The sequence below is a fragment of the Astyanax mexicanus genome, chromosome 12 (genome assembly GCF_023375975.1).
Source record: "Astyanax mexicanus isolate ESR-SI-001 chromosome 12, AstMex3_surface, whole genome shotgun sequence".
NCBI classification, from domain to species: domain Eukaryota; kingdom Metazoa; phylum Chordata; class Actinopteri; order Characiformes; family Acestrorhamphidae; genus Astyanax; species Astyanax mexicanus.
Genome location: NC_064419.1, coordinates 13207651 through 13220759, shown reverse-complemented (window position 1 = coordinate 13220759; position 13109 = coordinate 13207651). Strand labels below are relative to the sequence as shown.

Genomic DNA, 13109 nt, shown 5'->3' with positions numbered 1-13109 from the left:
AGAGCAAATACTGCACACTGCTATATACACCCGAGAGCAAATACTGCACACTGCTATATACACCCGAGAGCAAATAATACACACTGCTATATACACCCGAGAGCAAATACTGCACACTGCTATATACACCCGAGAGCAAATACTACACACTGCTATATACACCCGAGAGCAAATACTGCACACTGCTATATACACCCAAGAGCAAATACTACACACTGCTATATACACCCGAGAGCAAATACTACACACTGCTATATACACCCGAGAGCAAATACTACACACTGCTATATACACCCGAGAGCAAATACTGCACACTGCTATATACACCCGAGAGCAAATAATACACACTGCTATATACACCCGAGAGCAAATACTACACACTGCTATATACACCCGAGAGCAAATACTACACACTGCTATATACACCCGAGAGCAAATACTACACACTGCTATATACAGCCGAGAGCAAATACTACACACTGCTATATACACCCGAGAGCAAATTCAATACAGATAATTATAATAACAATATAGATATATAATTTCAAGAATAAAAGGGTCAAATACAACCAACATCTAAAGATTGTTGATCATTTTTAATAATATGTATTATTCTGGAATCTGTATTGTTGTGGAATATTAAGTTTGAAATATTGCAGTATATTTTATGTAATTTAAATCTGCTATACTGTTTTTTTGCTTGTATTTAACCTTTTAATACAGTCAGATTTCACATCAGCACAAAAAGTTTTATTAATAACTCATAAATCAAGTCAAAATAATTCCCATAAGATATGTTTATAATATCACAAAATATATTTACAAAAATAGTTTGATAGCAGTTATACAAACATTATAGAAACAATCTGTGTCTCATAAACACAAATACAAAACACCTTTAATAACATCATAAATGTCATGTTATTCTGCTTTTTTTGGGGGCAGGGCTTTGGTTATTCCAGTTCTTAATATTGTGTTGGTATGCTATTCCACACTCCGGACTCTAGCACCAGTTCTATACTGGGTATCCGTATCTGCTGTCGTAGTTCAGTGGGGGTTTGTAGGCACTGTCTGGTGAGTTGGCTTGGGGGGACAGTTGACGGGGGTCAGTGTAGATGTTGCTGCGAGCAGACTCGGTCCGGTTGGGCTGAGCGTTTCTCACAGAGTTATAAACAATGCCGTGATGTGTCCGGTACCCTGTAACAGAACGAAAGCTGGAGTGCCGGCTGCCGGGGCGACTTTCTGGAGCCGCTGCGTCCTCTCTGTAGAGAAAGAGTACCAGTTATAAACTGTTTATTAGAGAGGTCTGCTATTGAATTTAATAAATATTAAATGAAGTCAATAGTAAACAAAACAAGACTAAAAAGGGGTACCGGGAGCTATAAAGGATTCACCATTAACTATAATATGTGCTATATTTATTGAGTTACACAAACATACAAAGTGTGTAACACAACAGTACAGAAGGCCTCGTGTCATGGTGAAGGGTGTGGTTTGGTACAATAACAGCTCAATATTACATTAAAAAGGTCTTGCAACCAGTGGCCCCTCTTTTTCTTAACATACACTCTGTTCCAACAGGACAATGCTTGTCCGCATTCTGCTGCCATTTCAAGACTTTGCCTGGAAGGCAGAGATACTACGCCATGTCCAGCTGCTTCTCTAGACCTATCCCTGATTTAAAATGTGTGGATAATATTGGAGTGAGAATACTGGATCTGCAAGGGATGGCTTATCACAGGACTTCATTAGGACCCTCTACAACTCTATGCTGAGATGTCTGGCATGTTGCAGCATTATACATGCGTTACAAATGTGTTAAACACTATTTCTTTATGTGTAGTTACCCGTATCAGTCTAAATAATTTGTTTGTGCACTTATCCATGTTTGTTTGCTTTGTTATATGTCATAAGTCTACATTCACCAAGAGTTCCTCTACATGTCTAACAATCTGATTAAACAATTTCCTATATTTCTCCATAATTTTCTACAGGATTAATAACAGAAATGTCACTCTTAGTTTAGTCCCTTTACAATACTGGCACCAATTGTCAGGTAAAGGAATTTAGCCTTGAATATCATCCATACATTTCCTTCTGAAATCCTTTTATATTGTAAATTTAGGTTGAATTATTGTAGCCATGGTTACATTATGCCTTTATCACATCACAGACATGAGATAACAATAAAGGAAAATCAGAGAAGAGAGTGGAAGAACGGAGGAGCCGGTTTGGCACGGAGGATGCAGCCCAGTGGCCTAAAGGATGTTTGTAGGACAGAACTCAGGCAGAAACAAACTCTCTCAGGAAAATCTATGAAAGTGTTACCGACCAATAAACCAGTACGATTAGTCTTAATTAAGATTAAAAAACTTCATTACTTGATCTCATTGGCCGCTTCCTTTTCGTAGCGCCGCTTCTGACAACAGCAAATCAAGAGCCAGATTAACAGCAGCAGGAGGAGCAACAGCAACAGAGCACCAATCACAGCACCCGCAATCACTCCCGCCCTATTGGTTGCTGGAATAAAAAGATAGTACAAAGGTTTTATTAAAAAAGAATGCAGAGGTCATTTTGTAATAAATATTTTAGCACAGTTTGTTAATAAAGCAATTAATGTCTAAATACTCAACTAACAAGTCACATGACACCAGAGTTTAAACATTAATGGCTGTGTGTTGAGTTATTAACAGAAGACAGTACATCTATACTGCTATATGAGCTACACACTGACTACTCTTAATTATATCCAAGGTTTATTTCTAAATTATTGTCCTGTGAAAATATATAACATATTTAAAGAAAAGGTGTGAGAGGAATTAGTAAAAACAGCTAATTAATTAAAAACAGAAACAATTAATATTTTTTATGAAACTGATAAATATCTCAATTTCAACATCTGGTTTGTGTTATATGTTATATTTTGTAGAAAATATGAGTTCATAAGATTTACAAATCATTGTATTCTCTTTATTATTAACATTTATTTACATTTTACACAGCATCCCATCTTTTTATCTTTATCTTTTATGCTGCAAGAGTGTGCTAAATCATATTGTGCATAATAAAAATCAAATCCTTAAATAACACACACACGCACACAAACACACACAGACACACACACACACACACACACACACACACACACACACACACACACACACACACACACACACACACACACACACACAGCCTATTAACACACTCCAGTTCACAGAAATAGTTTCTCCTTTCCCGGCCAGACTTACGGTTGTAGGCGTTCAGGGTGTACTTGCACTGCTCCTTTCCTACTTCATTGCTGACCTCACAGGTGTAGCCGCCAGTGTAGCTCTGGGAGTGGTTGCTGATCAGCAGCTCACCTGTTTGAGCGTCTACAAACACATGCGTCATTCAGTTCAGTTCCAACACTACAAAGACCATTTAAAAATATATATTTTTAAATAATTCATTTAATAAATAATGAAATATGGTTTCTATTTGCTTTTTGTGAAAGAATGTAAACCTACAGCCATATTTATCTGTGGAGATAAATAACAGTGTTTATGAAATTTTCATGGTGCTATATCCATAATTCCATAATATTAAAATATCATGTCTCCTGTATGCATTAGAAAGCAGAGCTCTGTTGACCAAAAAAGAGTAAAAAATGCTCAGGCAGACAGGTTTTTTATGTAGTATTGAGAAATATTAAACTGGCAATGTAAAAAATTAAGATGCCTAAATAATGATTGGAATTACAATGACACAGTTTAAGGATGAACATTAAATAGATTTATACACACATTGCTCCAAAACTGCTTGGCACCTTTATTTTAGGGAGGAATATTATCTGCATGCTCTAGAATAGTTCTGCTTACACTGGGTGGCTGTGGTGGGCATAGAGCCACTGTCTCTTGTCCACTTGTAGTTTAGAGGAATGGAGCCCTCAGCCGATTTGCAGCGCAGCGACACAGAGCTGCCAATCACCTCCCCGTTCTCCACCCAGCATCTCGGCACAGACGGGGGTGCTGAAAAACAGCCAGAGAAATGTCAGTCAGATTATCAGAGACCTGTAGATTTCAGCAACTTACTGCTTCTTTGATTTGCAGATTCTAGATCATTATCATTTTTAAAACTTATTTTACTGGTGTTTACTGTTTAAAAATAAATCAAAAAGTGTTTTAAAGTGTTTAAAGTGTTTACTCTTTAAAAATAAATCTTTTTTGTTTTTTAAGGATTTCATTGCATCTTGTTTTGAGGTTGTCCAAAGTGCAAATTGCCATAGCAGCATGATTATGCGTGGATATCAGTAACATGAAAAGTTAAAGTGACAAAGTGTCTCAGTGCGGGTAAAGTGACTGTTGTTTTTAATATATATTGTCCTTGTAAGTGTCAGTGCAGTGTTTTGTTTAGGTGGAGTTTAAGAGTCTTACAGCTTCTGGAATGAAGCTGTTTTTGAGTCTGGTTGTTTTGCACTTGATGCTCCACAGCCTCTGGCCTGAGGGGAGCGGGACAAAAAGAGTGTGTGCTGGGTGGGTGGGATCCTTCCTGATGCAGGTGGCCCTTTTCCTGCATCTGGAGGTGTAGATGTCCGTGGTGCTGGGAAAGCTGACTCCAACAATCCTCTGTGCAGCTTCATCACCCTCTGCAGAGCTTTCCTGTCTGCAGCACAGCAGCTTCCATGCCACACGTTGATGCTGGAGCACACAACGCTCTCCACCACACATCTGTAGAAGGAGGAGAGGACTGCGCTCCGGAGTCCAGTTGTCTCAGCCTCCTGAGGAAGTAGAGCCGCTGATGTGCCTTCCTGACCAGAGTGGAAGTGTTGTTGCTCCAGGTGAGGTTGCTGGTCAGGTGCACACCCAAGTACCTGTAGCTGTCCACCACTTCCACCACAGATCCTCCAATGTGCAGGGGGAGGTGGGCATGCTGGCCCCTTTCTGAAGTTCACAATCATCTCCTTTGTCTTCTTTACATTGGCCAAGATGTTAATGCCACAGTATTATATTGTACGAGGCCTATGGCTAATGTGCTAAATCTCAGAAAATAAAAGTAAGGATGTTAGTACACAAATAAATTTGATTTGATTCGATTTGATAATTTTGGACAAGGTTGAGGTCGGTCACTTACAGCAGCCAGTACTGAAAAGGCCAGTACTGAAACTCTGAAAAGGTTTAACAGTTTTTCTTAGAATCAGATGTCACACACTTCTGTTCTCCTGAACTGAACTGTGCTAACTGAAGTTTTTTTTTTAGGAAGGTGCTGGGTATTGTTCTGTAGTAGCTGGATGTGGCTGTTTTAAGGTGATATTATGTTGTGGGCAGTACAGCAGTGTAAAAGAGTGAGGAAACTGAATTACACAACAAAAGAACCAGTTAAACAGAAACTGGAAATGATGCATGTCTCAGACTTTACCAAGCACGATTAAGGTGATCTTCCGCGAGTCGATGCCGGGTGGCTTCTTCACTTTACATTGATAGGTCGCTGTTTCAGAGACTCGCAGTGAGGTGATGGAGATGGAGGCGTCTCCTCGGCTCGGGTCGCCCACAAACTTCAGACGGTTCATCAGGTCTGGACTGCCAAGCTTATACTCCTTTCCCCCGGAGTAGGACAGAACCTGGAACATAGCCAAGAACAGAGATTCATAGAGCACAAAGAAACCAGTATAACCAGAAACACAGGTTCATCTACCCAGTACAGATGACAAGTACCCTAAACATCCTTTGCAGAAGAAAAGTTCTAAATTCATCAACAAATTCCTGGAAAGCCGGAGATTCTTCACAGCCAGCTACCACGGTGTCATAATGCAGGTGTTTATTGCAGTGTGTACATGGTTGCTTAGGAGCAACAAATAGATAATGAAAATATAACATGATTATTTATGATTTTTAACACGTGTTGAACTTTTTTTTTACCTTTGCCACACCTGAGGAACACTAACAACAGAAACCAAAACAACTCTGAATTACATCTACAGAGAAGACAATAAAAGAGAGTGAATCTCTTTGCGTGGTTTAATTGTGGAAGCTTTCAGAAAGAGAAAATAGTTTTTTGATATGTTGCCTTGACAATACCAATAACCACTTTCTTTTCTTTAGTATTTGATTATTATTGTTTGCTGAAAACATTAACACTAACTTAGTATTACAATTAAAATCACAAAACTCAGAATCATAGAGCATATACTATTGTTCAGTTGCTCAGAAACAAAAAAGAGATTATTCAACATTTTATAACTGTGGCTAATTTTAGAAATTTATATATAAAATATAATCAGCATAAATAGGTTAATAAAGTAATACATTAATTATTATCTGTATAATTTTAAATATTTCATCTTAGATTAAAGACATATTTAGATATAGATATAGACAGATCATTTTTTGTATTTGAATACCTTTAGTATTTATTATTGTAACAAAAAAATCATTTGGTAAGCTCATTAACCTACATTGGCCCTGGACCCTTGACCTTAAATCCCATTATAAGAAAGGGTTAAGGAGCCAATTGGAAGTTTTTTTTTCCTCTTGCATCTTCTCTGAAGAGCGGCAACATGGGAGCCTTAAACAAACGCTCACATGACCTGAAAACAGAGATTGTTCAACATCATGGTTTAGAGGAAGATTACAAAAAGCTCTCAGAGATTTCAGCTGTCAGTTTCCACTGTGAGGAACATAGTGAGGAAATGGAAGACCACAGACACAGTTCTAGTTAAAGACTCAAGTGACAGAACAAGAAAGTGCTGTGGACTGATGAAACTAAAATTGAGGTATTTGACGGGCAGTTATTTATGCATGGTGGATAAAGAATACAGCATTCCAGGACAAACACTTTACTGCTCCCCACAGTAAAATGTGGTGGAGGTTCATCATGCTGTGGGGCTGTGAGATCAGTGCAGGAACTGGGAATCTTGTTAAAGTTAAGGATCTCATGGATTTCAGTCAATATCAGCAGATTCTTGAGAACAATGTTCAAGAATAAGTGAGAAAGTTACGCTGGGGCTGGATACTTTAACAAGACAACGACCCTAAACATTAATCAACATCAATTAAAGCGTTCATGCAGAGGAACAAGAAATTATCATCTCAGTCCCCAGACCTGAATATAATTCAAAATCAGTGGTGTGATTTAAAGCAGGCTGTTCATGATCAGAAACCATCAAACCTGACTGAACTGGGGATGTTTTGTAGAGAAGAATGATCCAAAATACCTTCAACCAGAAGCCAGTCAAACCTTCAACCGTTATTTGGATTTATCCTCTGATTGTATGGTAGGCAGTTTTATTAATACTAGACTCATTCTCATTAGTTGATTCAGTTGTGGATTCAGGGTTTGCATAACGGTAACAGCCTGCATTCCTACGTAAATCTAATGTGGTTTGTGTGAGGACTTGTGACCAGTTTGTTTTCACAGATATCACCAGAAGATGCATAGTTTAGCATTTTACATTTTCCAGCTAAACTCTAATATCACTGTTTTCTATCGTTCTCCTGGTCTGTTGGGTAACTTCCTCCAAGGAACACGCAGCGTTTCAGCTTCAATACATCAGCCGACAGATGCCTGAAGTGACCAGCATTACTTCTAGTGAGAAGTCCAACCAGAAAGAGCAAGGCCAACTGTACTCTCCGGCTGCAGATGGAGAAGCAGCATGAAATCGAAGTATTGCAGATCATCGTGGCAGCACCTTAGTCCGCTGGACCACTCCAGAGTCCTAACAGACATTTTTAAATAAATGATAAATATGAGAATTCACACATTTTGTATTTGGTTACAGTAACTGAACTGTGGATTTGTTTGTCTGAACTGCATGGAGATAAAACTTCAGTTGACACAAAGCTGCCCAACCTGGTGCTCACTGTGCCCATTAAACAAGCACAGATCTATGGGCGTGGTTCTGCAGCTGGACAGGAGGTACAAGCCCACACCTGAGGCAAGGTACATTCCACACCATCAGGTTTCTCACTCATCATCTACTGAACACACCCTTGTCATTCACAGAGACATGCCACAGCTCATTGCTTCTTACCAGTTTATCTTTCTGGGTCATGTCTGGACTGACCATCGACCACTCCACGTCCAACTGCCCAGTGTCTGAGGGGCTTTCACTGTACGTGCAGGAAAGGGTCACCGCATCGCCCTGAGCTTTTTTAGTGGTCTGTGGTCCTGAGGATGTCACCTGTAGAGCAACTGAAAGAAAAAAAAAACAGTATTTTAGAGTTTTGCTTTATATTTTTAAACGCTGCGATATAGGCCTGTCACAATAATTACATTATCGAATTATTGTACAATATATACACATGGTGTTTACTCAGCAGGAAGAGCCCTTAAAAGAGCTGGTATGTCCTCTGTTTAAAAACACTTCCTTGTTTTGTGTTTAATAAATGTTTATTCCAACGATCAAGAATATGTATAACTTATCATATAATAATACCCCTGAATAGAATGATCTTAAAATGACAATAATATCGCTTATTGCAGTTATTTCAGGGTCAATGTTTTTTTTAATGGTATTAAAAATGTATATTCCTTTGTATTTCCAAAAGGGATTAATACCAGATTTTTACAGTCTATTACAGTTGTAATAAATTAAATGTACACTCCTGAATTTAAATTGCGGAATAATGCACTCTAATACAGACACACCCAAGCATGCACACACACGAACATATCAATGTGAGAAAAACGTTTTCAGTGCATGTTAATTCAGCTCAAATATATTCCTACATGCCGTGCAGAATGAAAGCCACAGTACAATCTGAGTCTGATTAAATCCAGAGCAGCTTGTTTGCAGAAGTAACTTAAACAAAACACAATCAGACTCAGATTTTAAAACTAACAGTCTCTTAGCATGATCTGCCTCCCCTGAGGGTACAAAGGCAATACAAGTAATTCATTAGTAATTAAAAAAAAAAAAGTTCATATATTGAAATCTTAAATGGTGAAACAATAAACAAACCAAGTTTCACTTTACTTTTTTTCCAATTTCTAAGACCAGAAAACTGGTCCTTGTATCAGTTTTAAACATATATTGCTCAGGTGCTGAGTCTATATAGAGTGTGTGTTCAGAGTTTGGATGTGTGTATACAGAGTGTGTGTAGAGTTTGATGTACGTATATAGAGAGTGTGTGTAGAGTGTGTATATAAAGTGCATGTGTAGAGTTTGGATGTGTGTATATATAGAGTATGTGTAGAGTTTGAATCTGTGTATATAGAGTGTGTGTGTAGAGTGCATATGTAGAGTTTGAATCTGTGTATATACACTCTATATACACAGATTCAAACTCTACATATGCACTCTACACACACACTCTATATACACAGATTCAAACTCTACATATGCACTCTACACACACACTCTATACACACAGATTCAAACTCTACATACGCACTCTACACACACTATATACACAGATTCAAACTCTACATACGCACTCCACACACACACACTCTATAAACACAGATTCAAACTCTACATACGCACTCTACACACACACTCTATATACACAGATTCAAACTCTACATACGCACTCCACACACACACACTCTATATACACAGATTCAAACTCTACATATGCACTCTACACACACACTCTATAAACACAGATTCAAACTCTACATACGCACTCTACACACACTATATACACAGATTCAAACTCTACATACGCACTCCACACACACACACTCTATATACACAGATTCAAACTCTACATATGCACTCTACACACACACTCTATAAACACAGATTCAAACTCTACATACACACTCTACACACACTATATACACAGATTCAAACTCTACATATGCACTCTACACACACACACTCTATAAACACAGATTCAAACTCTACATATGCACTCTACACACACACTATATACACAGATCTAAACTCTACATATGTATCATGTGTAAGATATTTAGCATATTTATGTGTTTTGGGCAGCTGTCTGTTAAGTTCGAACAAAGGAATTTATAATTTTAGAAACTAAGTTATATTGAACTTAAAAACTGTAAATGTTAATCTGGAGGACAGAATGAAGTAATATCTGACCAGGCCAAGTTCTGCATCAAAAACACAGCGATGTTTACTGCTGCTGAATTAATTTATTTAGATATATGGATTAAAACTCTCTAACTTACTCTCTCATAAGCAAAAACACACACTTCTTTTAAAAGTTGTTAAAAGTGGAATATGGAGCTGGTGTTCAATTCCTCCTTTAAAGCTATCAATTATTTTTGCACTCCTCCCAAAAACACAAGTACCAGCATTTAAAACTTTTAATTATCATTTTAATGATGATTAATTACATAATATTGTTGGGAGTATTACAGCACATTTGTTAAGTTATTGACACCACTAATATTAGTAGTGGTTAGTAATATCAATTAGTTATTGATAAATACAATCAAATGTTGACATTTTTTATTAGCATTTAAACACTTTACATTATTAAAAGCTTCAGCCTTAAGAACAACAAATTTGATTAATCATGATTAATAACACAATAAATGTTTCTAATCAATCGACTGCACTACCAAAAAATTCATACTGGCAGCTGACGGAATCAAACCACAGATGTCAGAATTAATGCAGAACTAATGCATCCGGTTTTTGAAAGAGGGGCAAAACAGGCCGGGTGCAGCCAGTAAAGCAGAACTCTTTACCACCAAAAATTGTTCCTGTAGTGTTTGATTTTATTACATTTGCCTTCATAGCACAAATTAAACAGAAATTAATACTTTTGAAATTTTGCCTAAGGTTGAGAATGTTGATAAATGTTATGAGTTATGAGAATTTAACACTCACCTGCGTGGTTTATATAGACTGCTACAGTAAACAACACAACCATGCCGACCTGCCGGCCAACACCAGCCGACCCCATGACCAGGAAACCTCCTGCAGCTTCAGGAAACAGGGTTTATTTACAGTTCTGCAATTGCTGAACTTCCTGTTTGGAACAAAATGAGCAGTCACTACTCAGTTATCAGTGGAGTGGGAGTATGGAAGTATACGTATGTCTTAATCTGTATGTTTTGCCTCTGCTACTCAGAGTTACTGCAATTCCACCTGTGAGAAAATATAGAAAGACAAACTACATGGACAAATGTATTGGGACACCTGCTTATTATTTGTTTTCTCCAAAATCAAGGGTTTAAAAAGAGATAATACTGCTTTTATTGAGTGACTGTATCTACTGTCCAGTGAGCACAGCTGTGAGTATTTGATTAAAATCAGCAACAGCTAATTTCAGCAAGGGCAATACCTTTTACTTCTACTCCTACATTTCACACTAACAATCTGCAAATATACTCTCCATAACATAACAGACATTTTGATTTAACTGCATGGTCACAATCCACCGATTTCTTGTTGAAGCAGAAATAAAAAGAGATATTTAATTACCTCAAATAACTAAAGTTAATAGGACAAAATAAAAATGCATTGCTAATAAGATATTACTAATGAATATAATTATAAAATAAAAACATTCAATCTTGAATTAGGAATACTTTGTTAACCTTTACACAACCATTATTTCAACACTTTTTCAAAGGTTTTTTCGCTTGTGCCGGGAAGCACTACATTTATCTGTGTGGTAAATCATGAATATAACTCAGAATGCTGAATAAATGAGAAACCTGTTTTATCAGAATCATTCTCCACTGAATACAAACCTCCACAAACAAGCCCCACACCAGCTGGTCACCTGACCAACATCATAACCACAGATCAACAAAATCATCCCTAACTGTAACTGAAAACTGTAGCTTTGGAAAACTCTGTAAAAAATAGTTTATAAAAACAATTTCAGAAAAACTGAATAAGTGGGAAATATTTGTGAAATGAAATATTTACCTCTTAATGCAGAGTGAAAACAATCCAAAGTAGTGAATGATCCCTGAAACTCAGGAGAGAAGAGAGGACTGGCTTCTCTGCTCTCTGCTCTATTGCTTACTTACCTGAAACAAAGGAGAAGGTGTTTTCTCTGTAGCTCCGCCCCTCTTACAGCATTCCATAAGTCATAGTACAGTCAGTGGGTGTTAGGTGAAACTTGCCTGATCAGATAAAGACAAAAGGCAGTCAGATAAAAAGCTTGGTATTTCTGCAGTTCATGTTTACAGTGTCCATTACTGTGATCCAGGTTTCTCACTGTGTTTATTGGAGGTTTATGGTCTATTTTTATAATGAGTTAAAGAGCTGCTAACTACTAAAGCTCCCACACCTGAGAAACACTTAACAACAGAAACCAAAACATCTGACCTACAGCTTTAGAGCAGTTAAATAAAGGAGAGTTAATCTCTTTTAATTTAATTTCTTTGTAGAAAAAGGCAAATGCTTCTCAACTTTCTATTCTTCACTTTCTGATTATATATTTTAGAACTGTATAATTAAAAAAACTTCCAAAATGTTGGGATACTGGGTAAAATGTAAATAATGATTTGTAAATCATACAAATATTTATTTCATTACAATAGAACAGAGAACACATATCACGATAGTAAGACAATTATAGTGTTAAGTCTAAGCAGACTAGCATTGTAAAATTGAGGTGTTTTGTAATATCAAAATAATGTCTATATAAGGAATGTCAAGAAGACCATTAAACATATTTGTAAACTAAGGTTTTTAAAACATTAATATGAACTTTGACATACATGTCAGAACTGTGATTTTGAAAAACTCCCTAAAACTGTATTGGTTGATGTGCGTATGGTAAATTGCAGTACATGGAATGAATTGATGTAAAATGGATATAAACCAGACTGAGGTAAAGTACCAGTCACAAGTTTGGACACACCTTCTCATTCTATGTATTTTTTAATTACTTCATTTAATTTCATTTCTACATTTTAAATTAATCTTAAAGGAATAAAAAAGAGACATTTGGAATTGTTTAGTAAACAGTAAGAAAAAACCTGATGAACTGAGATGGTGATTTGAGGTGAACTGGGATGAGCTGGAGCTTCACATCATGAAGAAAAACCAGCGACTATTGTTCAGCACCTCCAGAAACTCCTTAAAGAAGCTGAGAAAACTTTTCCAGGTGACTCTACCTCATAAAGACACTGAGATTAAAATACCAAGAGTGTCCCAAGGTCAGCAGATCTGTCCTCAAAGATAAATGTGATAT

General features: G+C 37.1%; 1 protein-coding gene across 2 annotated transcripts; it reads right to left on the bottom strand.

The window, feature by feature from the left end:
- Nucleotides 1-728: 728 nt before the first annotated feature.
- vsig8b (V-set and immunoglobulin domain containing 8b) lies at nucleotides 729-12265 on the bottom strand. Of its 2 annotated transcripts, none has more exons than XM_022662781.2 (8): nucleotides 11938-12265; nucleotides 10784-10925; nucleotides 8006-8166; nucleotides 5395-5596; nucleotides 3858-4007; nucleotides 3249-3371; nucleotides 2382-2520; nucleotides 729-1262 (listed from the first exon to the last, which is right to left on the bottom strand). In XM_022662781.2, exons 2-8 carry the CDS (start codon nucleotides 10857-10859, stop codon nucleotides 1016-1018), a joined length of 1098 nt encoding a protein of 365 aa, XP_022518502.2. In that variant the 5' UTR covers nucleotides 10860-10925; nucleotides 11938-12265; the 3' UTR covers nucleotides 729-1015. The 2 variants fall into 2 exon arrangements, with proteins under 2 accessions (XP_022518502.2, XP_022518501.2); XM_022662780.2 differs by having other exon boundaries at nucleotides 11834-11944.
- Nucleotides 12266-13109: the final 844 nt, after the last annotated feature.